The sequence below is a fragment of the Chaetura pelagica genome, unplaced genomic scaffold (genome assembly GCF_000747805.2).
Source record: "Chaetura pelagica isolate M959 unplaced genomic scaffold, ChaPel_1.0 scaffold69, whole genome shotgun sequence".
In the NCBI taxonomy this organism is placed as follows: Eukaryota; Metazoa; Chordata; class Aves; order Apodiformes; family Apodidae; genus Chaetura; species Chaetura pelagica.
This window is the reverse complement of record NW_009970724.1, coordinates 3,347,943-3,374,317: the sequence shown is the minus strand read 5'-3', so window position 1 is coordinate 3,374,317 and position 26,375 is coordinate 3,347,943. Positions and strand designations below refer to the sequence as shown.

The 26,375-nt window shown below is 36.4% G+C and overlaps 1 protein-coding gene across 1 annotated transcript in view; it reads right to left on the bottom strand.

The window, feature by feature from the left end:
• AK5 (adenylate kinase 5) overlaps positions 1-24,831 on the bottom strand; it is a 70,340-nt gene extending 45,509 nt beyond the window's left edge. Inside the window, exons 1-5 of the mRNA XM_010006725.1 lie at positions 24,648-24,831; positions 23,521-23,688; positions 17,461-17,630; positions 17,224-17,337; positions 7,263-7,454 (exon numbers count right to left, since the gene is read on the bottom strand). Of these exons, the coding sequence (XP_010005027.1) occupies positions 7,263-7,454; positions 17,224-17,337; positions 17,461-17,630; positions 23,521-23,688; positions 24,648-24,816 (813 nt within the window). The 5' untranslated portion in view covers positions 24,817-24,831. The remainder of the gene's footprint in view (positions 1-7,262; positions 7,455-17,223; positions 17,338-17,460; positions 17,631-23,520; positions 23,689-24,647) is intronic.
• Between the last annotated feature and the right edge of the window lie 1,544 nt (positions 24,832-26,375).

The following is a 26,375-nucleotide window of genomic DNA, read 5'->3' as shown; positions in this document are numbered from 1 at the left end:
ACATGGTTTGTCAATGGTGCTGGAGTCCTTGACAATAAGCTGTCCTTTGGTCACCTTGATCTGGAGAGTGCTAAATTGTGATGAAATAAATTATTTACCTCTAGAAGCATGACTCATACCAAACTTAGGATAATATTCAGCAAATGTCAGTTTGACTTCAGGATAGGCTTGTGAAACCAATGCCAATTGTGCTGCCTCAGGAAGGACATAAATTTGTTTCCTGCAGCAAGAAGTGAGTGTACTGCTATTTTAATTTCTGTACCAGAAAGTTCTGTTTAGCTTTCTAAATTATTGGAGCATGTTGTTTCAGAGCATAAAGGAGACTATTTGATTTATAAATGAAAGCTGGCAAGCTAAGGAGATACTGACAGAAACTATTGCTTTAGTCATCAAAGAATATGACATTCTTGCATCTAGCATGTATTTTTTGGAAACCAATGTAGGACAAAATCCCATGTGATACTGTAGGCTGAAAGCCTTTTTTAAGTATCGTAACACAAAAGTGGATGAAGTGGAACTGATTGACATAATTTATTTAACTTTTCAAAAGCCTTTTGACAAGATTTTTACCCAAAGCATGAGAAATGTTAATGGAAATGTCCAAGGGATGTGTTGTCAACAAATAGTACAAAAAGTGGCTGATATATTGATGAAGAAAATAGAAAGTACAAATCAGAAAACTAAAGCAGCTCACTTCTCTGACTAGAGATATGAAGTCTGAGAAAGGGACTGGAGCATTGTATTAAAAGTAGGTTATTTTTTTCATTCTAAGGGACAGTGTTCTCCAATCTGCATGATAATTTACACACCAGCAAATATTTAACTGATTCCCTGATGTGAACTCAATACTTCCTTACTTTATGTAACAAAGATCCTGGGTATGTACCTGTAATTTAATTTTGAAAGATTTCCTACATACCCTTCTCTCAGAGCTGTACAATTTTTGCATATACATAAATAGTCACTGAGGTGGAGAGTGACTCTGTCTACATTCTTATGTCCCATCCTTACTCCAGTGAATAAATTATCACAAGCTTCTATCCCTGCTTAAGACTTTAGTTGTCCTTTTTCATCCTCTAATTGTGAACTCAAAAAAGGTTAGATTTAGGGCTTGTTTCATGCCTCAAAGGTTAGTATTTTTCTAGTAAAAGTTTTTTCAAAGCACTTTTTTTTTTTTTTTTTTTTTTCCCCAGTAATCGTCAAAGTTCCTCATGCTTGTGTAATTTATGGGGAAAAAAAAAAGGAATTTTGCAGTTTTTGTTGAACCTTTCTCAATGTAAAAAGGGCAACCATAACTTTTAACTTAACATACTTTGTAAATATTAATTATTCTTTATCAGAATTGAGTTAAACTGTTTTGCAGCCTTAAAAAGAAGCTATCAAATACATTATATTCAAAGTTGTCTCTAATATAACCAGTTGTTAATCTAAGGTGATTAGTACAGATACATTTGCAAGAAACACTGACATGGTTTCTGTTACCAAGTCCTGACCTAACCTGTGAAAGAATATCCAGATACATTTAACTTACTATGTATTACACTCACCCTACTAAATTGAGTGATTTTTCTGAGGAGTGGTCTCCTGGCTGTAGTTCAAGACTATGGTGAATAGATGTTAAAACCAAGCTCATTTCAGAATTCACATGGCTCCTGACTCTCTTTCTAAAGTTCAAGAGATATGAGAGAATATGAATTGCATAAATGAAGAAAAACCTCTGTGCACGGTACTTGGATGGAGCTCATTTGTGTCTTGCACCCCATGGACAGGGTCAGAGATGAAAGGTAAAATCCTCACAAAACCTTTAATGGCCATACACAGTTTCAAGGACAGCAGAGATAATGTTCTTGTAAAATACACAGAAATGAGCTGCCTTGGGTTTATGTGAATCTGTATTATGTAGAATTTATAGTAAAATTCTTGCAATAAGGTGGATTTGCAAAAGAGGACTGCTGGATTTTTTCCCCAGTATATTAAGGACCGATAATAAGCAACTTGACTAAAAACTGTATTGCCCACATTCTAGGTTCCCTTTTAGTAAGGACTCTCCATTCTCATATAGAAGTCTGTTCTTTTCAGTAGAGCAGACCAAAAAAGCACAGAAGGCAGGACACAGTAGGAAACTAGTGAAAACAGCCATATTAGTGGCTACATGATGTGTAAAATCAGTGAATTTAAAAAGCAAGGATATATTATTTCAGTGAAGTACTGAGCTATCACAATAGTGGTGTGTTTCCTAATTCTGAAGTATTTCATACAGTTCTTCAAAACACTGGTAGATATTCTTTAGTTGTTTATTCTTTAGGAAAAAAAAATTTCTCCAAAGAGCTATCACAAAAATTCTAAAGGTGGTTCTTCAAAGGGCAATATGTAGGGGAAGGCTACAGTTCTCATTTTAGTACTGTCTAGGGCAATATGTTCACTGAGTCACGCCATGGATGAGCAGCTCTTCAGCTTTCTCAGTTCTCCACCAACCCTGTAGTTACATCTAACCCTGTCTTGTTGAGCTTGCTGAAATAAGACTCCAGAACACTAGAGAAAAGTGCCAGAACAGGTCCAGAAGATAAACTGCATCATGCTTTCTGCTGACAGTCTGAGCATCTCTTCTCCATTTTGACACTTAAATGGCTCCCATCGTTACAATACCTGAGCATTCAAAAAGGGGCATAAATTTATCTTAACGATGCTTTAAAAATAAGGAAGTGTAATGTTTTATGTCTTCCCTCTCTTTCATGCAGAACATCTACAGGAAAGGAGGAGCAGGTGCAAATGCTCAAATAATTACAGGATGGTACTAGATCGCATGACTAGAAGCTAATCCACTCAGTCTTATTTCACCCATTTGAATCGACATTAAGCACAGCTGATATCAGAACAAACATTCAGTTGCCACATGCATAAGGAAATAGAAATATTTAACAATAGCTAATGATACCAACTTAGATTCAGGAGTTAGGGATGCTAAATACTGGACTTGCAGGGCACAAAAACCACCAGATGTAGTAACATTTTAATAGGAGTGTGAGGGCTGAAAAGACCATCCTGATTCTACTGGATTAACAACTTGCAGGAGTTGATATCCAAAATTTTTCCATCAAATGGCAGCCCAATATTTTGCACAAAATCAGGAAGTCACTGACTATAAATGTTTCACAGGGAAGATCTACCAGTAGAAATCAGAGTTGGAAATCAGTACTGGAACTTTTGGTAAGAAGTTGATAGTTTCACATTTACAGCAAATCATGGCTGAAATACAGTTTCAATTCTTCTGCTTGATGTTTACAAAATCAGATGTGGTTTAGGATAGGAAAGTTTTGCCAAGTACTCCTGATTCAATACAAAAGGACTTCCCAGAGACAAGGTATTTTTTCCAAGCTGGTTTCTTAATATAAGTTTCCTCTAAATAAGAAAAAAATAATCTTCTTTAAGTCTTCATTTAACTGCAAAAAGGAAATGAGAAGCTAATATTCACCCAAAGGACACAGATTAATTACCTTAATAGGAACTATTTAAAACAACTTGAAGAATATGTAGGGCATGTTATTTTATATATTGCCCACAGTTAATTTCTCCTCATGATAACTTGTCTTAATTACTCATCTCAGCTGTAGCTTCAGAACTGTTAAAAACCTGTTAATTTTAAACTTTTATCAGTTTTTACAGTGCCAGAAATGGATAAATCTGGGATAATACAACTGTTGGAAACAGCATTCCCTCTCTCTTTCTGGAGTTCCTAAATCACCTTTGCCCATGCATTCATCAGTGGCTAATTCTATAGCCAGACTTGTCAAAGTTTGTTTCTTTTTCAAAGTCTATTACTTCATTCAAACTCCTTCGGGTACAGAGGGCAGGGCAGATTTCAAAAAGCTGCTATTTATTTAAATCGTGGTGCTTCTGAAGTTAAAAAAGAATATAGTGTTGGAGCAATGCTACTTACCCCAGTAAAGAATTTCCACCCTGAAGGTTTCTCTGCATGCTTGCATGTATACACAGAGGGCAAGTTTCCAAGCTTGGTCATTCTCTGGTAGACACAGTATTTCTGATATACTTGTTGCCATAAATTATAAAATCGAGGCTGAAAATACTTGGAAGCTTGGAAAGTGTGTGTGGTGCACATGCTTCCACATATGCACAAATTACTCATCTATCCTTCACATATAAAATGTGCATATATTTAGAAACAGTTTGTTTAGACACATTTCTAAATAAACTTCATTTAAATAACTTTTTTTGGTACCTTCTTCAAAATATCTCACACTTCAGTTACATACAGTGTTGAGACAGTGTAAAACCTAGCAGTGATGAGACCACACACAAACTTCCTCTAATTCAGCAGTTCTACAGGAAAGATTTCCTGGCTCTTTCTCATATCCCAATGTTTCTGCAAAAGAGCTATAAAACACAGGAGAGGCATAGAGACCCTTAATTTGCAGTGACAGCTATCGGAGTTCCTGTGTCTGCAGGTATCTGGTTACCTGTTCTAGGCTTCAACTTACCTTTCATTGCTTTGAACCATCAAAAAAAAATAAAAATGAGAGCAATTCTTTCCCATCCCACATCTCACTTTTCCTGCATATAATTTTTTGTGTGATTATATAAGCACATACATTCATGGAGCCAGCTAAAGATTTAGGAACCGTGCAGCAGAACACAGGAAGATTCCTGAATCTCAAACAAAACCTCTCCTGTTGAGTTTCCCACAAAGAGCTGCCTACACTCCTTGTTTGACTTACAAAATTCCTAAAACATTGAAGTTTTGCTCTAGCTGACATTCAAAGCTATCTGGGTTCCTCTTTGCACCCCTACTTGGTCATACCCAAGAAACCAGAAGAACCCTGAAGAGCCAGTGTAGTAGTCACATTAAAAGCACATCTAACATGTTCCTACAAATTGTACTCATGGCTGCTGTATTTTTGAAACAACTGAGAGGCATTTGAAAATATATTGGTGGCGCTGGGCCAATCAATGGGAAAGCTCAGTTCAGTGCCCTCTACAAAGCAAAGCACATTCAAACCCACATCTGTGACTTGTGGGGAGAACGTTTATGCTCAGATACAGACAAGGTTAGATTCAAGTGAAACCATTCCTGCCAAGTTTGTATTGCTTTACAGTACAAAAATGCAAAATCAAAGGCATCAGGTGGCATGTAAATGAGATCCTGAGCCTGCAGCAGAGAAGCAAAAGCAAGTGGAGGAGGTGGTGGCTCACAGTCTCTATTCCTAGCATTACTTCAGGGAAGGGGGGGTGGGATTTTTTTTTTTGTATTTTCTTTTTAAGGATTGTTTAATGCAAAACTGTATGGATGAAAATAAGTATCACCACCATAAAAACAAGAACAGCTAGTCATTCTGTGCTCCACCAAATCAGATGCGTGTTCTTTCTCTGAGAAGATTTTTGAGCTGGATCCCGGTTTGGGAGAGGTGTCTGGCAGTGGCTGCCATCAGGACCTGAAAGCAGGGTGATGTTCAGATCATGCCTTTGGGTACCAGTTTGCTATTGATAATATCTGGATTGACCTTGAGAGTTGCTGAAAGGCCTGCACGACCCTTATTTCCCTGGTGAGGGCCCCAGAATTAAAGAAGGAACGAGTAATTGAAAGTTGTTTGCAATCAGCATTCACAGTTATGTAAGTAAATAAATAAAAAGCCCAAACTTAAACTTCAAGTTGAACAGCTATTTGATAGCACAAAAACTTTAGAAATTGATTACAACTCATATTTTTGTCAGTGCATTGGTGAGTCAGAGCCTGTAGCTGAAGCTTATGTCAGTGTGCAGTGCAATAGCAAAATCCTGTTTTTAACCAAATCAAGAAAAAAAAGTATGTAACACAGTTCCGTAGACAATTTTTCCATGACAGTTGACAAACACTAGGCTTGTTTGACGCTAATTAGAGCAGACAGCTATATATGCTATTTCCTTCACCTGCAAGTATTTCAATTCTAAATTTTGCTCAAAATCCATTTCCAGCTTCAGTAGCTTTTTCTGGGTTCTCTTGAGTATTCTGAATGTCATGGTAAATTCCTTCAAAGGACAATTGAGATAATAAAGTTATTAGTGACATCACCATTTTATGTCACAGTATACTGTCCTGTTCTGGCTCTTTAAATAAGGTCCAGAGCCTTCTTTCTATATTTAATATTTTGTCTTACTAAAGCCAGTATTTATTTTTTTTGTCTTTTTTTTTTTTTTTTTTTTTTAAATACAGACTTATTAACATAACAAGGACGAGACTGAAACACTATCCTTGCAGAGAATTATTATAAATAAGGCAGACTGGGCCTAATATTGTCTCCAGTAAGAGAAGCTTCCACTGCCATGACAGTGGGCTCTGTAATTTATTTATGTATTGTGTCTAGACCAACAGATATGTTCTACAAAGAACAGCTGAGTTCTCTGAGAACAGCTTTAATAACTGTGAATGTAAAATTTTTGTAACCCACTTATCTTGTCTCCAATTTCTATACCAATTTCTATACCAGATTAGAGTCCAGATAAAGTGGAGATTTAGAGACTCTCTTCAAAATAACCTATAAGTGGGTGATGGATATCACTGGGGTGATAGCAGAGATTTAAAATCCATCTGAACAAGGCAGAGTGGAGACTTGAAATTGAATTGCCTTTTCCACCCAACTTCTCCTTGATCCTATCATCTTCCTACAATTAGTTTTGGTTTGATACAAGCAACTAGTTTCTGAAATACAGATTATCTGAAGATATAAATCCTCAAACAGAAAATACAGTCTGTAGAAAACAATGTAACAATTTCCTGATATTTTAACTTTGAAATTCAGGAAAATGTTGAAGTGCGTTATTAAGGCTACCAACATGACTAAATGACTTTGCTTTGGCCTTCATGAATTTGAGCAGCACATAGATTCAGTCATACTTGCCATAAGGAGAACCATGTGAACTACCCAGATTATTTAGGCTATCAAAAAAGCCCAAAACAAGCCATCCATGCTTTCCTGGTACCATCTGTGGTACCAAGTTCTGTGTGCTATTACAATAAGACCCAGTTCATCAGTTAGAACATGTCAGCAAAGAATTGACATGGTGCTTACCATGTCATCTACATGCACATGAATTTTGCTCTGTGTTAGTGCATTCTGCAGAAAATACTTCCCCACCAAACTGAAAGTTTGCTTTCAGTAACCATGGAGTATACTTAAAATATAATCTAGCCTACCTTTAAGCAAAAGGTCTAAGAAGCCAAGCATAACCACAACAATTCACTTTTCAGAGGTATATGCTAGAGGACTTACTGTGATGATCAGCCCTTTTTCCTGGAAATATTTAACCAGTGGGACAGCATTCTGCTTGAAGTTCATTAGTCTTCTTTGAGTGGCTTTCAGGTTATCATCAGGTCTCCCTTGCTGTTCAGCACGCTTCAGTAACCTTTCTTTCAGCCTTTGACTGGAACATGCCAGAAACACAACCAAATCTGGGGTGCAGATCTGTGGAAAGAGCAATTCAAGAAGTCTGTGATTAAGCTGACTATATAGCACTATGGGGCTCAGCAATTCCACTCTTAGGTGAGGTTTTATGTGAGTGGGAACTTGGCCAAATAATTAATTTTCTGTGATGTTTTTTAAGGGAAATTCATAGTCTTAAGGATGGGCTTTGTCTTATGTGAATGTTAGTAAATTTATTTCACCTGAAATGTTAGAGGAAAACATTTATGAAAAATTTGTACCTCACCCCAGAAATCTTCTCTAGACTATGTTCATTGTTTGCATTACCTGAAGGTTCCCTTAGCTAAAATTAAAATCTTTTTAAAAAGCAATATATACATGTCTTGCTTGTGTTCTGCAGGAAAAACAGTTGTAGGGTTTCTATCTAAAAAGCCTTAAAGTAAGGTGTTATTTAAAAATCTTCAGATGCTCCAAGCTGTAGCTAGCCTTCTCACTTTCAATGCTCACTCCCAAACATCCTCAGGGCTATAATTTGCCACTTACTCAGATCTGTGAGTCACACCAGACTTCCTCAAGTGTAGAAGCTAAGCTTTTGCTTATAACGTAACTTCACATACAGCAACAAACCCTCCAGAGAGTACTTACAATAAATAGATGTCTCATTAAATTATTTGCCCTAAAGGAAAAAGAGGAAGAAGACAAAGGGAAGGTCTCCTCCTGCTTCACACAAATGATGAGAGTTCATCACACAAATGATGAGAGTGCAGCTTTCCACACTCAGTCTCAGCTCTTTAAAGAAACTGCCTGAGTAGGTGCAGCCCCAAAGCAAGGGAAGGATCTGAAAGCGATCATGATGCCATCAGGTAGGAAGGTTCCCATCTGTTTAGTTTCCACAAACTGCACTGGCTTCTGAGGTCAGCTCCTTTTTAAGAAAATGGGAAAGCATGCCCTGGGCCTAATTTTTTTTTTTTATTTTTTTTTTTAGTTATAAAATGAGGATAATAACAAGGTACAACACAGTAATTTATGTGGAAAATTATTTTTTAATTATTTTCTATTGCTTTTTAAAATGAAAAATTCTCTACAGGAGCTGAGTGGTGGTGTTCTTAATTTTCTGACTAGTAACAGCAACAATACAAAAGACATTATTGGAATCCCAGAAACTAAAACTATTCTTTCTGACACTTTGGCATTTGTAATTAGAAATACAGTTCACTCACAGAAATAAAATGGCAATGAAAACAGCGGCTTAAAATTCTCAGTTCAAGAAGCCTACTTTCAAATGAATTATTGTCTAAAAGGTTTTTTGAAGTGGAAAAAAAAATTAAAATATTTGAGGTAGGAATACAGAGTAGATTCTGATTGTGATGCCTCTATGAATTCATCTTTTATCTGCAGAATGTTCATCTTTATAATCAGAAAGTAGCTGAAAACCATTTAATAAACACAAGCCTCTGCTTTATTTTAGATCTGCAAAAGGATGAGATCGCTTGTATTTCCACAGGTGTACAGACCTAACAGCACTTAATATATTTCTCCTACATGCATTTACATCTTTCAGAGCAAACCCTTGAAATGTTATTAATTTTTTATTCCTGTTTTCATGAACCACACTGCTTCCACTTACCTCAACTGCATCTGCCTTAAAGCCTTGCTTATAAATACTTTAAATTGGAATGTAACAGGCTAGTGTGAACATATGGGCATCTGGGATTGTTTCTCTGGAAACATCTAGTTCTCCTACATATATATGAGCACAAATTGTTTTTTTTTCTAACAAAGGAAAAAATGTTTTTTATGACTCATTTCAAAACAAAGCTATTTTTTAAACTCAGAACTAACTGTTGTTGAGGTTTATGACTAGGGAATAAGTTTTATTCTGAGACTCAGCTTGTAGAAAAGCTGTACAGAACCAGCATAGACAGAAGAACTGGATTCCTTCATGATGATTTCCCATAATGCTCATCTTGTGCTGAAGGCTGAGGGTCTTATTCATGTCCAGAAATACATATGAGAATGGATTGTGGAGCTTAGGGAAGTTAATTTGATTACTTACTAACTGGAACTAAGCAGAAGGGAGAATCTTTGCCTATGGGAACAGACGGGTTTCTTGTTATTCACAACCTTCTGAATTTTAAATGAGACAAAGAGCATATGGCATCAACTCAGAATAAAACTGGTGGGTACCTCATCTCATTTTTTAGAATAGTATTTACTAGTAAGTAAATCCTACTCTCTTTGGGTCTGAATCTCCTTCCTAAACTGGAACAAGAAGTAAACTGAGAGTAATTCCATGCAAGTTGATGGTGTTACTGATGCAAAGCAGTATAAGTGGAAAGATGTTCTCTATTCTCTGGGGATATTTCCTACATCTCCTCTTCTTAGTGAGAGTAGTGTGGTTGTTTGCTAGGAATTGAGATGATTACAGTGTCTTTCATTATTCCTCATTAGGCAAAATACAAAAATTCTGTTTCTTAATTCCTGGTATGTTCTACTAGATACCCCTGAGAAAACTTAACTGAACAAGTGTCATTAATTTAACAGTGCATTTTATTCTAATTGGTAAAGGTCACTATCAAGCTAGTTTATGTCCATTCTATGGATGCTCCCGTTTGTAACTACTTATTTGTTTTCTGTAGTTCCATCTCTGCTGGCTTACTAGACTGTTTGCATAGGTTTTTTTGTTTTAGAAAAGCAAAATGATGAATCATGTTGTCAAAGAATGAATCCTGCTGACAGATTTTTTTTCTGGTAACTGCTTTTGAACCACATTCACACTGTCCAAGAAGCAGCCTTCCAGCAAACTGCCCAGAATACATAATTAGGCTCCCTAATAATTGACTGAGAGAAGCAGGTGTCTTCAGGGAGAAATGATTCAGATTTTCTTTAAGCCTGTCAATAGGAATCCCTGTCTCTGATGCAGAACTGCTCAGCATGCAATTCCATCAAATCTGAATTCAGAATATCAGGTCTTCTCCTGTGAGCTAAGGACCAGCACTGGATGAGCTCTCCTTTGTCTAGTTTGGCTAGCAGAGAAGAGCCTTTAGTCCAGAAAAACAGGAAACCTGAGGTCTAGGGTCTGTTACCCCACAGAAAATTGAGCCACTGCTTGCCCTTCCCAGGAGAGTGCACGAGCTTCCTTCTCAGGCTTGGCTTTAAGAAAGCAGCGTAAAACTCACAGGGCCAAAGAGAACGAATGAGAGGAACCACAGCAATGCAGAGTGGTGATGTGCTAGCCCTCCCACTCCTCATGCAGATGACTGGGTACACATCTCCAGCAGGGGAACTGTACCTAAGGCTTATCAGCCTGGAACAGTGAAGTGGAGATTTGGGAGAAGAGAGATAGAAGTTGAGGAGGCAATAAAATGAAGAAAACATGTAGACCATGATGCAAACAAAATACCTTTACCAGAACAAAAACCTATTGCAAAGAACACATTCTTTCCTCTTACAAAGATTCACAGAAGTGTTGCATTAATTTTACTAGTTGCTCTGGAGCTCACAGTCTTGGTGAGTGACAAAGCAGGTTTTCCATGAGAAGCTCTTTGCAGAGGATGAGCTTGGCAGCTGGACCATGATAGGTCAGCTGGCCACACACACCTATGTCAAGCTTTGAGGGGGCTAGAGGCATCATTAGACTTGGAGGAATAGGCCTGCTGCCCTTAGCCTGTGAGGCTGTGAGAGGACAAGTCAGTTTTTCCCAGCATTGTACATTGTGCCATCTGTATAGTTCTACTTCAGCACAATTGCTTCTCATGATTTTCTTACAGAATTTATTTAGGAGTTTAGAAGTAAACTTGAATCACAGCCAAGATTAACTAGTTATTTTTTGTAGGTATACTGCATTTATAAATATTCTTAAGAACATTTTAAACAAAGAATCAGATGAAATATACTGCCTCTGTTTTTATTTAAATTAAGTTTTTAATTCTTCAAATATAATCTTGTCACCTAGATAATATAAAAAAATTAAAAATAATTTCTACAAAAATAGTCTTTTTCTTTTGTCAATGAATTAAATTACATTTATTAGTGAGCATTCATTAATTCTAACAGCTATTGCACATTTAATTTCATTATTAACAAAACGCAAATTAATATATTTTAAGCAAACTTCATCTGCACTCACTCTGTTGAAACTAACAGGGTTAATGTTGGTGAAGGAATCATTGGAACCAGAAGGAAAGTTATGCATGAGTGACTGAAAGTGAGGGAAAAGAAGCCCCAAACCAAAGCAGTAATTGACATTAACTGGAAAATACTGAAGTGAGAAATTTTTTCTCCTGGGAAGGGTAAAAACTTATTTCCATGCGAGAGATTATATAGAAAGTCAAGTTGCAGTTTCTTCTTCACAAGTCATTTGAGTTCAATACACCAGTCAGAGGCGTTTCATTATAGTATTACTGGGGAGAAAGATACTTAGCATGCTTGAGCATGCTGGTACTGTAGGTGAATTGCTGAATTTCAAGTTGACACGTTAATGGTAAATAAACCACTTTCTCCTTGGCATTTTTCAGTGTGTGCTTGGAATCTAAACATTTCTACTATTTGCACTCAGCAGAGATCATAGATGTCTTAGAAATTAAGAGGTTTAGGACAGCCTAGGCTTAAACTGAAAGGCTAAATGAATCAGTATTAAATCTGCAGTACTACACAGAAGGATTTCAAATTTATAAAAATATAGAAAATATCATATATTTAAAACAAATACATAAACAGGAAGTTCTATTTGCTTTTAAGACATCAAAATTCATGTTTTCATTTTTTCTCCACGACCACGACTGCTCAAAATGTTGTTTTAAAGTGAGAGCTGAGATTCTCTCAGTTACATGATTCAAGCTGTATTAAACATACCTCTATCAAAACTGTTGGCAGTACCACTGCTGCTTTCTGGAATTAAGAACTGGGAGAGTCAGGATTTGGCAACAGTCCAACATTATGAGAGAAGTTATAGGTGATGTCCAATGACAGGACAAGGGGCAATGCGTGCAAGCTGGAGCATAAGAGGTTCCACATAAACATACGGAAAACCTTTTTCACTGTGAGAGTGACAGAGCATTGGAACAGGATGCCCAGAGAGGTTGTGGAGTCTCCTTCACTGGAGACATTCAAAACCCGCCTGGACACGTTCCTGTGTGATGTGCTCTGGGTGATCCTGCTCTGGCAGGGGGGTTGGACTAGGTGATCTTTCGAGGTCCCTTCCAACCCGTAGCATTCTGTGATTCTGTGATGTATTCCATCCTCACAGAGAAAAATAGAGGCTTTATTTCAACTCAGATGAGTTCAGAGAAAACTGAAAGAAAGTCAAAGAAAACTGCAGTGTTCATGGCTGTGAGTTCTCACAGGCTGCCATGAGTCTGCAATGAGTAGCTGACTGTTAAGAAACGAAGCTGGTGTAAATAAGTGACCAGAGTTGCTGCTGTTTGGCAAGCATGGCTGAAAACCTGAAAACCTCACTGTTGCCATCTTAAAGACTTCTTTCCTGTTCAAATTATATGGATGATAGGAACAGTTAACAAAAATCAATAAAAGAGAAGGAAAAAAGCTTTCATTCATACACAAACTTCCTTAAATGTGTAAAGTGTTATTTAATCCACTTATTCCAGATTGACATTATTTCTTGGAAGCAATGCTTGTTACTTCTGGTTTATAGATCTGAGCAGAAAGAGAAATACTCTGAGTGCTGCAAATGACACATTGCTTTATCTTAGGCAGTTTAGTCACTGAGATGCAGTGTGTTTTAGCACAATTCTGCCTAGCAACGTGCTGAGAACTCGCTGTCCGCATGAGAGTCTGGCAACATGATAAGCACAAAATTGTAATCTTTTAGCTGTACCAGTGTTTGGTAATGTTAGCATAAGTTAGTTTACTTTGACTTGTTTACTAAAAATAACATTTTTTCCCAGAGAAAAGTTCACTTTCTGGATTACTCAAAGGAATAAAAATGTGCTGGTAGTAGCAGCAAGTGCAATACAAGCGAAGTTCAACAAGAATTGGGGGGGCAGGAGAAAGGGGGCTACAGGAAAGCTGGAGAGGGACTTCTTACAAGGCCATGGAGTGATAGGACAAGGGGAATGGTTTCTACCTGAAATAGGGTAGATTTAGATTATATAGTAGGAAAAAACCTCTTTCCTGTGAGGGTGGTGAGACCCTGGCCCAGGTTGCCCAGGGAAGTTGTGGATGCCCCCTCCCTGGAAGTGTTCAAGGCCAGGTTGGATGGGGCTTGGAGCAACCTGATCTAGCGGGAGGTGTCCCTGCCCCTGCAGGAGATTGGAACTAGAAGATCTTTCAGGTCTCTTCAAAACCAAACCATTCTATGATTCTAACTCATTACCACTGTGTGTTTCTATACTAAAATATTATGCAGGATAGGTGTGTAACTGTAGTTCAGACATATATGTATCTATTTGATTTTTTCACAAAATGAGTAATTATGAAAACTTAGCTGTTTCTGAGACTTGACACTATGTGAACTATAAAACTGAAGGGATTATTTTAGCATAAATAATTTGTTACATTAAAGATGTCTGCAAACACAGCACAGCTAGATTTTACATGTACTTGTAGGAGAAACCTGGCACCTTAGATTATTTTTCCTTTACTAATATGGTGAACCATTTCCAGTATAAACTAGTTTATGATTACTCAGCACAGTTCTTACTGGTAAAAGCCATGTAATGATATATACAAAGAGGTTCCATAAACACTCTCCAGTGAACTAGAGTGTGAGTGTTTGGGAACAAGACAGGTTTTATACCCTTTATATCTTGCCTTTCAGTTGTTCATCATCTACTGTCCACAACATGCACTAGTGGAGAAAGGGGATATGAAGTGGCTCAGACCCAAAACTAGAAGTTCTCTCCTGATCCACCTTTCACTGACCACTGTGGGCAGCTCAAATCTGGTCCAAGTTTTGACTTCCTGGACTCTTACTTGGTCCAGGTACTTTCTTGACCCCACTGCATCATGCCTCACAGAGGCTAGCTGCTATATGGAACAAATAATAGTAGTGTAAAGTCACTGTTGAAAAGTACACAATTGCATTTTAGAACCCTTGCAATCAACAGCTGAGAAGGGATCATGAATGAGGGAAAACAAATAAATAGTAATTCCTGCAGAAGGCCTCTTTTGGCAGTTCTCCTAAATGTGACCTCTGAAATGGCTTCTGTCACACAACCTTTGCTGCTGTTTTCAGGTACATAAACATGTAATGGTCTTAAAGGGATCATATGTAAGAATAAGTATTTACCCATGACAAAATTAATGCTAACAATAAACATTAGTTCTTATTCAGAACTTTTTATTCATAGATATCAGTTCTACAGGGGATGTCATTGTAAGAATAACGTGTATGTATTACAGAATAATGTCATCTGCCTATGTGCATTTTGTGGGGTTTCACAATTTTCTTTAGAAGGATGTTCCATTGCTTAATAGATCTTCTAACTATAAAGTGTCTTACCATTTAGTCAAAACTTTATTTGCTGAAATTTCAACTAATTATCCTCTTGAAACTTTTGGCTCATGAGAACAATTCTGTTCTGTTCTCCTACCCACAGCTAGCAAGAAAGCTATAACATTTCCAAGCTGTGGAAAATCCCCATAGCATCTTTAATTGCATACCTACACTAATTATCACAACAGTTGATTACTGAATTCTCCACAACTCAATTGCACTTCTCATTGAGGGATCTCTGAGTGCCTTAAAAATGTTACTATATATAATGTAAATCACCTGACATGCTATAGATTACTGTCAGCCTCATCCTGTAAAGGAAGATGGGTGCCACATCTGCTGATAGTCCCCTTTCCTTAGCACAAGACCTTCCTACCTACATGTGTAGCATTATGGTTTACTAAACTGAAAAATGTAAGGAAACAACAAGCATATTTTATTTCTGTAAAATCTAAAACCGAGATAAAATACTGAACATATCCCACTGAATTAAAAAGATGTTGTATGCTGAAGCATGTTTACGTTATGTTAATGGTTGGACTTGATCTTAAAGGTCTTTTTCAACCAAAATTATTCTATGTGCATCCTTTGTACATTTATTTCTATGGCCTTAGATAAGCTCATGTAAGAGGTCAGGGGGGAGTTTAAACAGACCAAATTTTGCTTCCTATGCTCCTATAAAAATTCTGATTCCTTCTTCCCTTTCCCATATTATTCTAGGACAGATAGGATTGAAAGTCGGCCCAATATGAAGTGCTCCTAGATTTTTTTAAAACTCAGATAGTCATCCACCTTTCAGGCAGAATCAGGCCTTGAGGAGTGTGATTTAGCAAATCCCATTGGACTGAAAACAATGAATCTCTAAGAATATAGTCAGGTTTAAAATTACTAAATCCATCCTACATTTTCTCTGAAGAATATTAGCAAGCATATAAGAATGGTGCAAAGGGAGGGTTCAAACATATATGAAACATAGTGTCCTTCTGTCTACCCTTCTACAGCACAGTATTGCCTGGACTTTTTCTATTACCTACTGTACTCCACTTCTTGGTGGTATTACTAATGCATTCTATGATGGATACTCAAGTATTGTTTAACAGATACTGCTTTGTAGGAGAATTTCAACCTAAGATAACTCAAAGCACTTAATTCCTGTCCGTTCTTCAGTTTCACATCCCCCATTCTTTCATCAAACACAACATTAGCACAGAATTTTCGCATCAAGAAATGCATTTAAGTCACACTATCACACAATACATGGGACAAAAAAATGAGGCAAGGAAATTAACATTAAGCCTAAATTTGTGCTGTTTCATTTACAAAATAATCTTATCTTCTGCTAATTATAAGGAGATATAGCTGGCAGTCACTGGTTATTTTCTGTAATAACTATTTTATCTGTTGCCTTTCATTTCCTCAATTCAGTCTTCTAAATTTTTCCCAGAATAATACCTTATAAAAGCACACTAATGAAATGCCTCATTAGCTGCTTTCTTTTGTTACTTCTGCCTTGGCAATGCCACTTAGAATTCAAAGTACAGAAATGGCAGTATACCAGCAATTGTGAAGGACTCTGAAATGCTCTACATGAAGGGCACTCTAAAAATTTTATTCAGCTCTGAAACTGCAACCTTTACTTGTGACCCGAACTGTTACATTAATAGTGCTTGATCAGAAAATGACCTAAGCTGTTTGTTTTTCCATTGAATAAAGTATTTTTAGATTAAAATACACACATGAAAACAACATGTGAATAGAACGTGGTAACACAGTTTTAGCTGAGTAAACCTTAGAATTGTAGTTTAGAATAAGAAGGATGATCTAAATTTCTAAAAAAAGAGCATCATTTTTGGTTTACAAAAACTTGCACAACATGGGCAGTTTTAACCCTTATTTTGTTTGAGTTTTTTCAATGCACTGTAATAAACTTGAGATTAAAAGTGCTGTGAAGATACCCACTGATTTAAGTATGAAATTGAACTAATAGATATGGAATATAGTGTCTTCCCCATTTATAAATCACTAAGATATAAAATATATTAATTGTTAGATTTGATGTTATTTTCTTCTTCATCTTGAGAGGTTTTTCATTTCTGAGATAAGAGGCTTGGATTATTGGTTATGTTATTACATTGTCTTTTTACAGTATATTCTGTCTTTAGACAGAACATAATGTAATGTAAAGCAAAAGAATAACCTTTTGTCAACCTGTAATTATGTAGTGGCAAAGATTTAAAAAGCAATGCTCAGTTAGAAATAACATCTAGTCTTTCTTGGAATCTTACTAATGATTTCAAGAAGCTTAACTATTGTAGAAATATGTAAGTTATTTTAAGAATAAAAACAAGCTCTTACTTGGTCCTCAAAGGAGATTGCCTGGGCAACATCCCTGGGAAATCCGTCAATCACTATACCCTCTTCATCAGGGATCTGCATTAATCTCTGCTTTATCTCAGTTATGGTTGTTTCCTTTCACAGAGAAAGTAAGTTATTTATTTAATATTGCAATGTGCAATTGTGCACTTGATGGTGCACAGTAATACAGCATGTACAATTCCTTCAAAGCTAATATTAATACATGATGTGCTGTACCTGAGGGGCCAGTTCTCCAGTAGTAATTATTTTGGCAATTAGACTCCATTTTCTATTGCTGCTTGTGCTGTGGATCTTCTTCCTTAACAATTCACCAACTGATATGTAGTTAAATCCATAACGTTCTGCTATTTTCAAACTCTGTGTTCCTTTACCACTTCCTGGGCCACCTGTTGGTATTTACAGGAAAATATTAAATTCAGCTTTCATCTGAAGTACCCAAACATGTGAAATCTTTGCTATCAGAACCAATTTTTACATCATTACAGAAAATCTTGCATCTGTATGACTTGCTACCAGCTGTTTAGAAATGGGTCTCACCTACCCCATCATACAGGGAACAGTTTGTAAAATGAAGTAAAAATAAATATAAAAGTAATAAAAATCTACTTGAAAATTAAAAGTAAATATGTTATTTTAGCTGTGACCTCATTCTAGAGCTGCTGCTGAAAAGGAATTTTCCTTGTTTTGTAGCAGAGGAAGAGACAAATGAACTGGTCTTTTCTTGAACTCTAAATCCGAAGATAGAGCCAGACAGTCTGAAGTGTACTGATGTCAGAAAGAATTATACTTGGTTAAGTAAACCAGTGGAATCAATGAACTAGTCATGAAATGGAACTAATAAAATCTGTCCCTAAATACGCTTGCATGAATTTCTGAGGTTTCCTAAATTTAAAATACAGAAAAATATTAAATAATCAGCTGAGATGTTTCCATAGTGATTTGGTACAAGGACTTTTATTGAACCATGCATACTTCTGCTATTGATGCTTGAAGTACCTGATAGGGAAGCAATTTGTTCAGCTTGCTGGACAACTTCAAGAATAAGGAGGCCCTTCAATATAGCACTGGCAGAATAGGTATCAAAATCACAGAAATCAGCTATGTTACATAGCAGGGAATGCTGAAGTGAAGGTCAGCTGGACAGCAGAGGTAAGAATGCATGTAGAAAAACCCACATTATGTCTGAACTAAAAAGGACACATGATGACATGAAGAACAAAGAAGCTGAAATCCAGTACATAAAACCAGACAATTGCTTTGATAAAAAGACGTTTGTATATAGAAAAATGTATGTTACTGAATAGTGTCAAAAAGCAAAACCAAAACAAATCTTCTGATTTGATTTCCCAACACTAAGTGCCTAGATTTTGGGGATTTGTGTGAGAACACTGAATTGTATTTCACCAGACAAAAAATTAAGATTTATTAAAAATATGTTTTCTATGAACTTTAAAAAATACAGCAATGCAATGAAAGTAAATGTTAGTAATCATATAGCTGTCATGTTATCTGTATTAGTGTCATAAATACCTTTTAGGCATTTCTAAAGTGAATACAGATTTGACTGCAGGATAAACTTTACAATATTGCTTCATTTATGGCTATGACACTCTTTGTGTATCCAGATTCAAATCTGTGCTCCAATTTACATGTCAGAGAACTCTGAGTGTCACCAATAGTCACTTGGAACTCCTCTGTACCCCTCAGGCTGTGATGGTAACTCTTCACCTGGACTTTGTAACTCAGATCAGGACCAATTTGAAGAGAATGCACTGGAAAACTTGGATGCTGTTATGGTGTTCCCATACCCTGAGACAGTTTAATTATACCCTTGGGGGAAAAAAGACTTTATCATTATATAATTAGTTTGAATAATGCTTACATCAAACCAGGTTAAGATAAACACAAATACAAGCATGTATCTGTAACATCCAACTAGTTACAGATGTTCATAAGACACACAAGCAAAGAAATTAAAGAAGAACCACATCTTATCCATGTACAGTAAGGTTATAACTGAAGATGATTTTTTGCTCATTCAGTTCACTTCTTGTTTCTCCAGAAAAAGGCACATGCTTTTTCTCTTCTTGCAGCAGATTATGTTAGATTTTACAACTATTATTTTATTTCAGTTTCTCCAGATGATCTAAATGGGCTTACTTTTTCAGCTTGAACTCCTTTCATAGACAGTTCAGCTTTCCTTTTTGTTAGAATAAAGGCTGTTTTCCTTTTGTAGATACACAAGCATCTGATATACTAGGAATCACCTCCTCCACTACAGTGGCCACAATGGAATTCGGCTTTGGCTCTCCCTTCTCTCTTTGGTGGCTCAGCCTTCCCCATGACAAATGCATTTCACCAAAGCTTACCTTGTGTTTCACTCCTATATAAAAAAAAATGTACCTGATACAAATGTTGAAAAGCAATAATTCCATGTAGTTTACAGATTATTACAGGCTTTTGGTAATCTGGGATGATAGTAGGTTTGGAGTAACTGATTCTCAGTTTCTTCTTTCTTACATGGAAAGAACAGCATAAATAAGTGCAATTGAAGACTGCTGCCAGGAGCAGATTTTGCCAGGTGAATTAATAGCATCCTTACTTGTTCCTGGAATGTCTATTCGTTTTGTATAAAGACTTCCATAAGCAACCCTCTCTCTGTATCTAAGACCACATATTACAATCTAATGAGCAAAATATATAAATAATATATCTTCTATATGCTTGTGTTTACTTATAAGGGTAACATTTATAACTATGAAATTGTGGCTTTATTAACTGGCAATAATACTAACTACAGGGAAAAAAAGGTGTCGTAGGTTATAACTGTGATTTGGAGCAAAGGGTTTATAAAACACATTGGAGCCAACGCTGTGCTTAATTCCTGCCGATATAAAACTTTCAAACAAGGAAATTCAGTTTATTGCTCTGGAAACTCAAGACAAGTCTGAAACAGACTATGTTACACCCCAGAAACCATAGAGACGCAAAACTTACATAGGTAATGTGTAGAAAATTAGAAAACAAAAATCTGACAAAAAGGAAAATCCCTATTCCAGCAGAGATATAAAAGATGCCAGAAAAACAGAACTATTACTTGAAAAAGCATCAGTCTCTGTGAAACCATAAAATAGCTGAAAAAAAAATATTTTCAAAACCAAGTAGATAGACTTCACACCCCTGCTTTGCTTTGCCATGAAAGAGAAGCAGAAGAAAATGTGTAATTCAGCGCTTCTGTTTTTTCAATTTAGATTTGCAAGCAGAAAAAAAATGAATAAAGTATTTGCTTTAATGTTCATAAATTTCTCATACATTTTGTTTTTCTAAATCAAAAAATATCCCTTTATAGCAAGCTGGCATTATCCCTTTGCAATCTAAGGGGACATATTCAGGTAATAAAAGTGAATGACTTCCCACAGCAAATCATTATAACTTATTGAACTATGTATCAATTGCTGACTCTTTGATAAATCATACTGGCAAACTGTTCATAAGAAAGAAAAATCAAATAACTTTTGTTTTTCATTCTTTTCCCTTATTCTGAAATTACACATTATTCAAGAAAAGCATGATTATTTTCCATATTTCTTAGAAGATGTCTAGACTAGACAACATTTGTTGCATGTAAAATGAATGCCCAAAAAGTTTTACTAAAGCAGTTGTTTTAATCTAGTCTTGTTGAAGGAAGTTCAAAATTTCAGTTTTGCTTATATTGTTGTGAATTCAAAATAAATAAGATTTCTGAAATTAATATTTTAAAATTTAGCTGTGTACTGGATTTAACCAAGAGGCCAACAGCTAACAGTACTATCTTTGATATTTTCTTTAAATGTTTATTATAAAAGGAAATAGGAATATTTTTTATATTAACTAATATTTTTAATTCAATGCAGTTTAAAAAAATACTGAACTATGGGCCTAATGATACCAGGTAATTAATTTTTAAAGATTTTTGTATTCAGGCTGTATCAATAATTAAAATGCATTTGTCAAAATATGTCAGGAAGCACACTGTTAAACACAATGTTGTTTCCTACTGTTATAATGCCTTAGAAACTTAATTTTCCAGTGAATTAGATTTATGTCATCCTGGCTGCTTCCATTAGATTTTCCTAAAATCCAGCTGAATACTCATGTTGCAGCTCTTTAACTTTACATTTCAGTAGAAGACTTTTCTGCAAACTCAGAAAAAGCACAAAACCTCCACCTTTATAAGAGAGTTCTCTTTTGCCTTGGGGCTACCTAGTTCATTATAAGGATAACTTTCATAAAGCAAAGAAGTTGTAAAAACCTTTATGGAAGCATTAAAAAGATTACTAAAGAAAAGTGTGTATTAAAGAAAATGTGAAGCAGAAGACAGGTCTTTGACATCTATTCATTTCAGTCTCCAGCAATGAATGGAGCCAGTAACGTCCCAGCTAGGGAGTGTAGTTGTCACTAGTTATACATAAGTAGCTTGTTTAACTGAAGTTTCTGCTGACATTTTATGAAAACTGAAAAATATGCAGCACAGTTTTGGTGTACAATATTTGTCTCTTGAAATTAATAGTACACATTTTAAATTTTCTCTCATTCAGTATATTAGTTATCCTTTTACTCTTGCCAGCTTGTGGTTTTATGTGCTTTCTCAACAGATAGTTGAATTTGGGAGAAATTTCCTTGATAGTGTATAAATTTGGACACTAACAGCTAAGCTACATATTGTATTGTGCTTCTATCAGATCATGCTATAACAGATGGATTCAGAGAAACTCAGTTGGAAAATAAACCTGAAATAGCCTTGTGGAATGTTTACAATGTTCTCTATATAAATGGGGGGAAAGAAAAGCTCTGTAAAATCCAGAGTCTGTTCACTATATGTTGGCATTCAAGGATTTAACTTCAAATACTCCTGCACTCAATTCCAGAGGTGAAAATCAATCTCTCTTTATTTCACCTAGATCAAACCTTTATTCATTGCTCTACTGCAGTAGAGCTACATGGATTTCAATCTGTGGTCACTGAAAAGCCATTTTTTTTCTCCTTTATGAAAAGGAAGGATAGCTAATTAACTAAGATGAAAGAAAGGCATGTGTTATTTCTCCATCTAATCCATTTTTTTTATAGTTCAATGGCACATGGAGAGATTTGCAGGTTGAGATTTGTAATTCTGAAACAAAAGATTAAGAAAATTCAAATGCCTAGGCAATACTTTTGGCATACCACAAATATCTAGGAAAACACCACATGTTCTGTTTTCAATACATTCGTATCTCACATTTCAAAGAATGGTTGGATGCAGAACCTAGAGGACATGCTGTTCTTGGAGATCCCATTCTCTAATACAGAGAATTTATATTCCCTTTTACAACACTACATACTATTCTCTGTTATGGAAGCATTATCTCTCTTGAATATGAATAAGGCTTTATAGTCTAAAAATGTGATTCTCCATCACCTGGCACCTGCACTGTAACTATTTAAACAGTCCAGAGAATCAGACAATTAGGCCCAGTGGTAAATATTCTGAAGACTCTCCCAGATGACAATACTAACTCAAAGAACATAAATTCAGAAACAGAATAAAACATTGATTTAGGCTTAACTTGCAGCTATGTTTTAACAAACTGTATGCTTGTTTGAGGCTTGAAAGAATGAGTTGCTCAGAAAGGACACTAAATAGCATGCAAAAACGTGGGGATAGGGCACAATTAACTAATGTTAACTGGTTGCTCACTCTCCCTGAAGATGGCACAGGATTCATTTGCTAAATAGATCTAGGGATTAATTCATCAATGCAATGGACTAGTGACCATATTCTCTCACTACACCTGGTCAACAGTGCCCTATCACCTTTTTGAGCTGGTTTATCTAATATTTTTAAATACCATTTTTTGTGAACAGCTGAGTACATCTACAAGTGTTTTAGTTCAGATCTGGAGCACTCTCTGGAAGAGCACTTTGGTTCACACTGGGAAGCTGTTCTGAAAAGTGTAAGTTGCTTTTCTTTTCGATTAAATAAGCAAGCCTCAAGCTCTTCAGCTGCTAATGGGCATCCAGTCTACAGAGCATGACCACAGGTGCTCACTGTAACCCCCCAAAAGCTGACAGTTGGGATGCTGTATTCCCATCACTAAGAATTTAACTTTCTGATACTCCCTAGCTGGGCTGCATGCACTTGCTACAGAAGATGGAAAGATTGTATTTAAATACATATAGGCATGCAGTGCATTTGCAGTGCAAATAAAAAGGCAAAGTAACAAAGAAAATCTTGCCAGAATAACTCTGCCTTCATACCTATGACAAGGATAATTTTTGGTCGAGGTCTTGCAGGATCAAATACATCATATTCCTCAATTAGCTCAGCAGTTTCAGAGAGGTCGGTGTCACTTTCTATGGAGTACTGTTGGATTGGAGGGAGTCTGTCATACCGTCGGTACGGGAAGTTAGAATTATCAGGCATCACTGTAAAATAGTAGGAGAAACTGGGAATTGTGGAAATACACAGAAAATTCAAAATTCATTGTTTACACAGATTTAAAGTATAATAAATAAACATAAAGCATAAATATCTCCAGGTTTACAGTGCACCTGCTCTTACTATTTTAAATATTCCTTGCCTCTACTAGCTGATTTATTAAATTAGAACCACTAGGAGTCAGTTTTCTTTGGCATTTCTTTACCAGCATGTCAGCTTTTTCATGAAAATCTGCCCATCGTGCTCAGAGTTCAGCAGTGGCCTCCGATAAGTGTTACATTGTGCATACAACCTGTACTGTCAAGCAGAACTCTTTTGGTCATACATGCTGTACACAGAAACAGTCATAGTATTCCTGTTAATTAGTTTAGTGAAATGCTGGATGGCAAGGAATAATAACTATGGCAACTAAGAAATGAGCTAATTACTCTTTGTTAACATTACAAATAAAATCACTGCAGGTGTTGATATGACATTTAGATGAGATGCACCTTTTCCTAAGTGTTTATCATTTACTTTCTATTCAGTTAATTAGCATATAGCTCCAGTATAAACTAGAAAAACATCCTAGTGTAACTTCATTGAATTTGTTATTTATCCATAAGGATTAACTATACATATAAACAAAGTCCACTGAGTCAACTTTGCCCCTATCTTTGGAAATGTTTTAGATAGGGTATGAGAAATCTCTCCATGAATGTGTTAAACATTTACACAGCAAGTACCCATCGTTAGGCTGAAAAAAATATCAGAATTTTCAATTCTGCATAGCATCCATTATGGGAGAAGAAAAACAAATGCCAGAATACAAGGAACCAGAATCCTGAGTCCTCTGCCCATGAAAAATTATGATCTGCTATAGAAGCAGGTGTAAAATAATTCAGTAGTGGATGTAAAACCACCCAGAGCACAAGAAATACTATCATTCTTATACTTAATACATTACCATTTCTGAAAAAAGACCTCCTTGTTTGTCCTCCATTGAGTGGAGGCAGGGTCTTCTTTTCTGGGCTGACAAAAGTATCCCATTTCACTTTTTCTGACCCTCCAAGCTCTTTCACTTTTTGCAAACAGCTTTCCAGGTATTCAACTGGGTCATCAGGTTTGTAACACATCAAGCCATTCAACAGACTCTGCAACATAAGATCAGAAATATACACTAGGTCCCAGGAAAAACCAAGCACTTTTTCCTTTGAATTTTACTTTACACAGAGAACCCCCCTATATTCCTTGTATATTCAGACTCGCCATTTCAAGCCAGTGTGTGAGAGTGAGGCCTGAAAAAACTGTAGGTTTTTGGTTTGCTGGTGTCACAGAAGTGATTAAGAAGAGGAAGGTTGTGGCCACATCTTTACATTTGTTCACTTGGACTGTAATAAAAATTGAAAATAGTGAAAAAGTTCCCTTCATTTTTCTTAGAACTATCACTACTAAATATATGCAGAACAATGCAAAAGCTAGATGGCCACAAAAGTTACATATTCTGTGTAGCCTGTTTGATCACACAAATGTTCCTTGAAGATCAGCGCACACACAAGTATCTTATCCATATTCTTAAGTCAACACTTCTACAAATAATTAATTAAAGATTTTTTTAAAAATCACAAGAAATACTCAAATATCATGTCGATCAGTATTGGAAAAAAATCTCAAACCCAAAGTTTATAGGTGCTTCCAGACTTAATTGACCAGAAATTTCCAGCCAGTCCTCAGATTCTGCACCCGTCGTACCTCTGGGCATTATGAGGAGGGTGGGAGAAGGAATGTCAGGTCCTCTTCTGATGCATCCTAATTGATTTTCCTTGACAGAGTGATATGTAAGTCATCATCTCACCTCTCCACAAGACAGCTGCATCCAACCTTCTCTTAACAATAAATGTCAGGTTGATTTCTGTTACTTTGTGCTTTTCCTAATTTTGGTGCAAATAAACTTGAGGGTCATGGCTGGTATTAGTACTAACCATAAATATCTCCAATTCAGTATTCAGTCCGTTATTTGTTATCTGTCTTTTTATACAATAATTGTTATTTGCACACATTTGTATTTATAAAACAGGATATAATTTGTATGCACCTATGCCCTCATTACACCACTTGACCACAGCAACTCGCCATATATTTTTGCAGAAGATAGGCACCATTTTTTTTTAAATTGCCAGCTCAAGCCTTGAGCCTCTACAGAAAAACAGTTTTGTTTGCATCTCTTGTTCAACCATTCACATTCTAAACGTGTTAGTAAAACATTAGCATGGTCTGTGTCCTGTAATTTTCGAATACATTAAAAAAAAAAAAAAAAAAAAAAGGTCTAGCTGCAAAACAGACCAGGGAAAACACAGATGTGTCTGTGCGTGTGTGTTTTATATAGATGGCAGAATGTCTGATTCCGAAAAAAACCCAAACAATCCACATTTCCCAGAGAAGTAATTATCAACCAGCAGCAGCAGGTAACTTGTAGGAAGCTAAACAAAACCTCACTGAACAGTTGTGGGTTTTTTTCTTCCCAGACGGATGAAAACCTGGAGAAAACCTGGAGGATGCCCCCCGCCTGCATTCCTCGGCAGCACGAGCCCGGGGGTCCCTCGCCCTGCGGACACACAAGTTCGCCCCCTCCCCAGGCGCTGCCGGAGGGCAGAGCGGGCCGCGCAGCGCAGGGGCGCGGCTGCCTGCGCGCCCG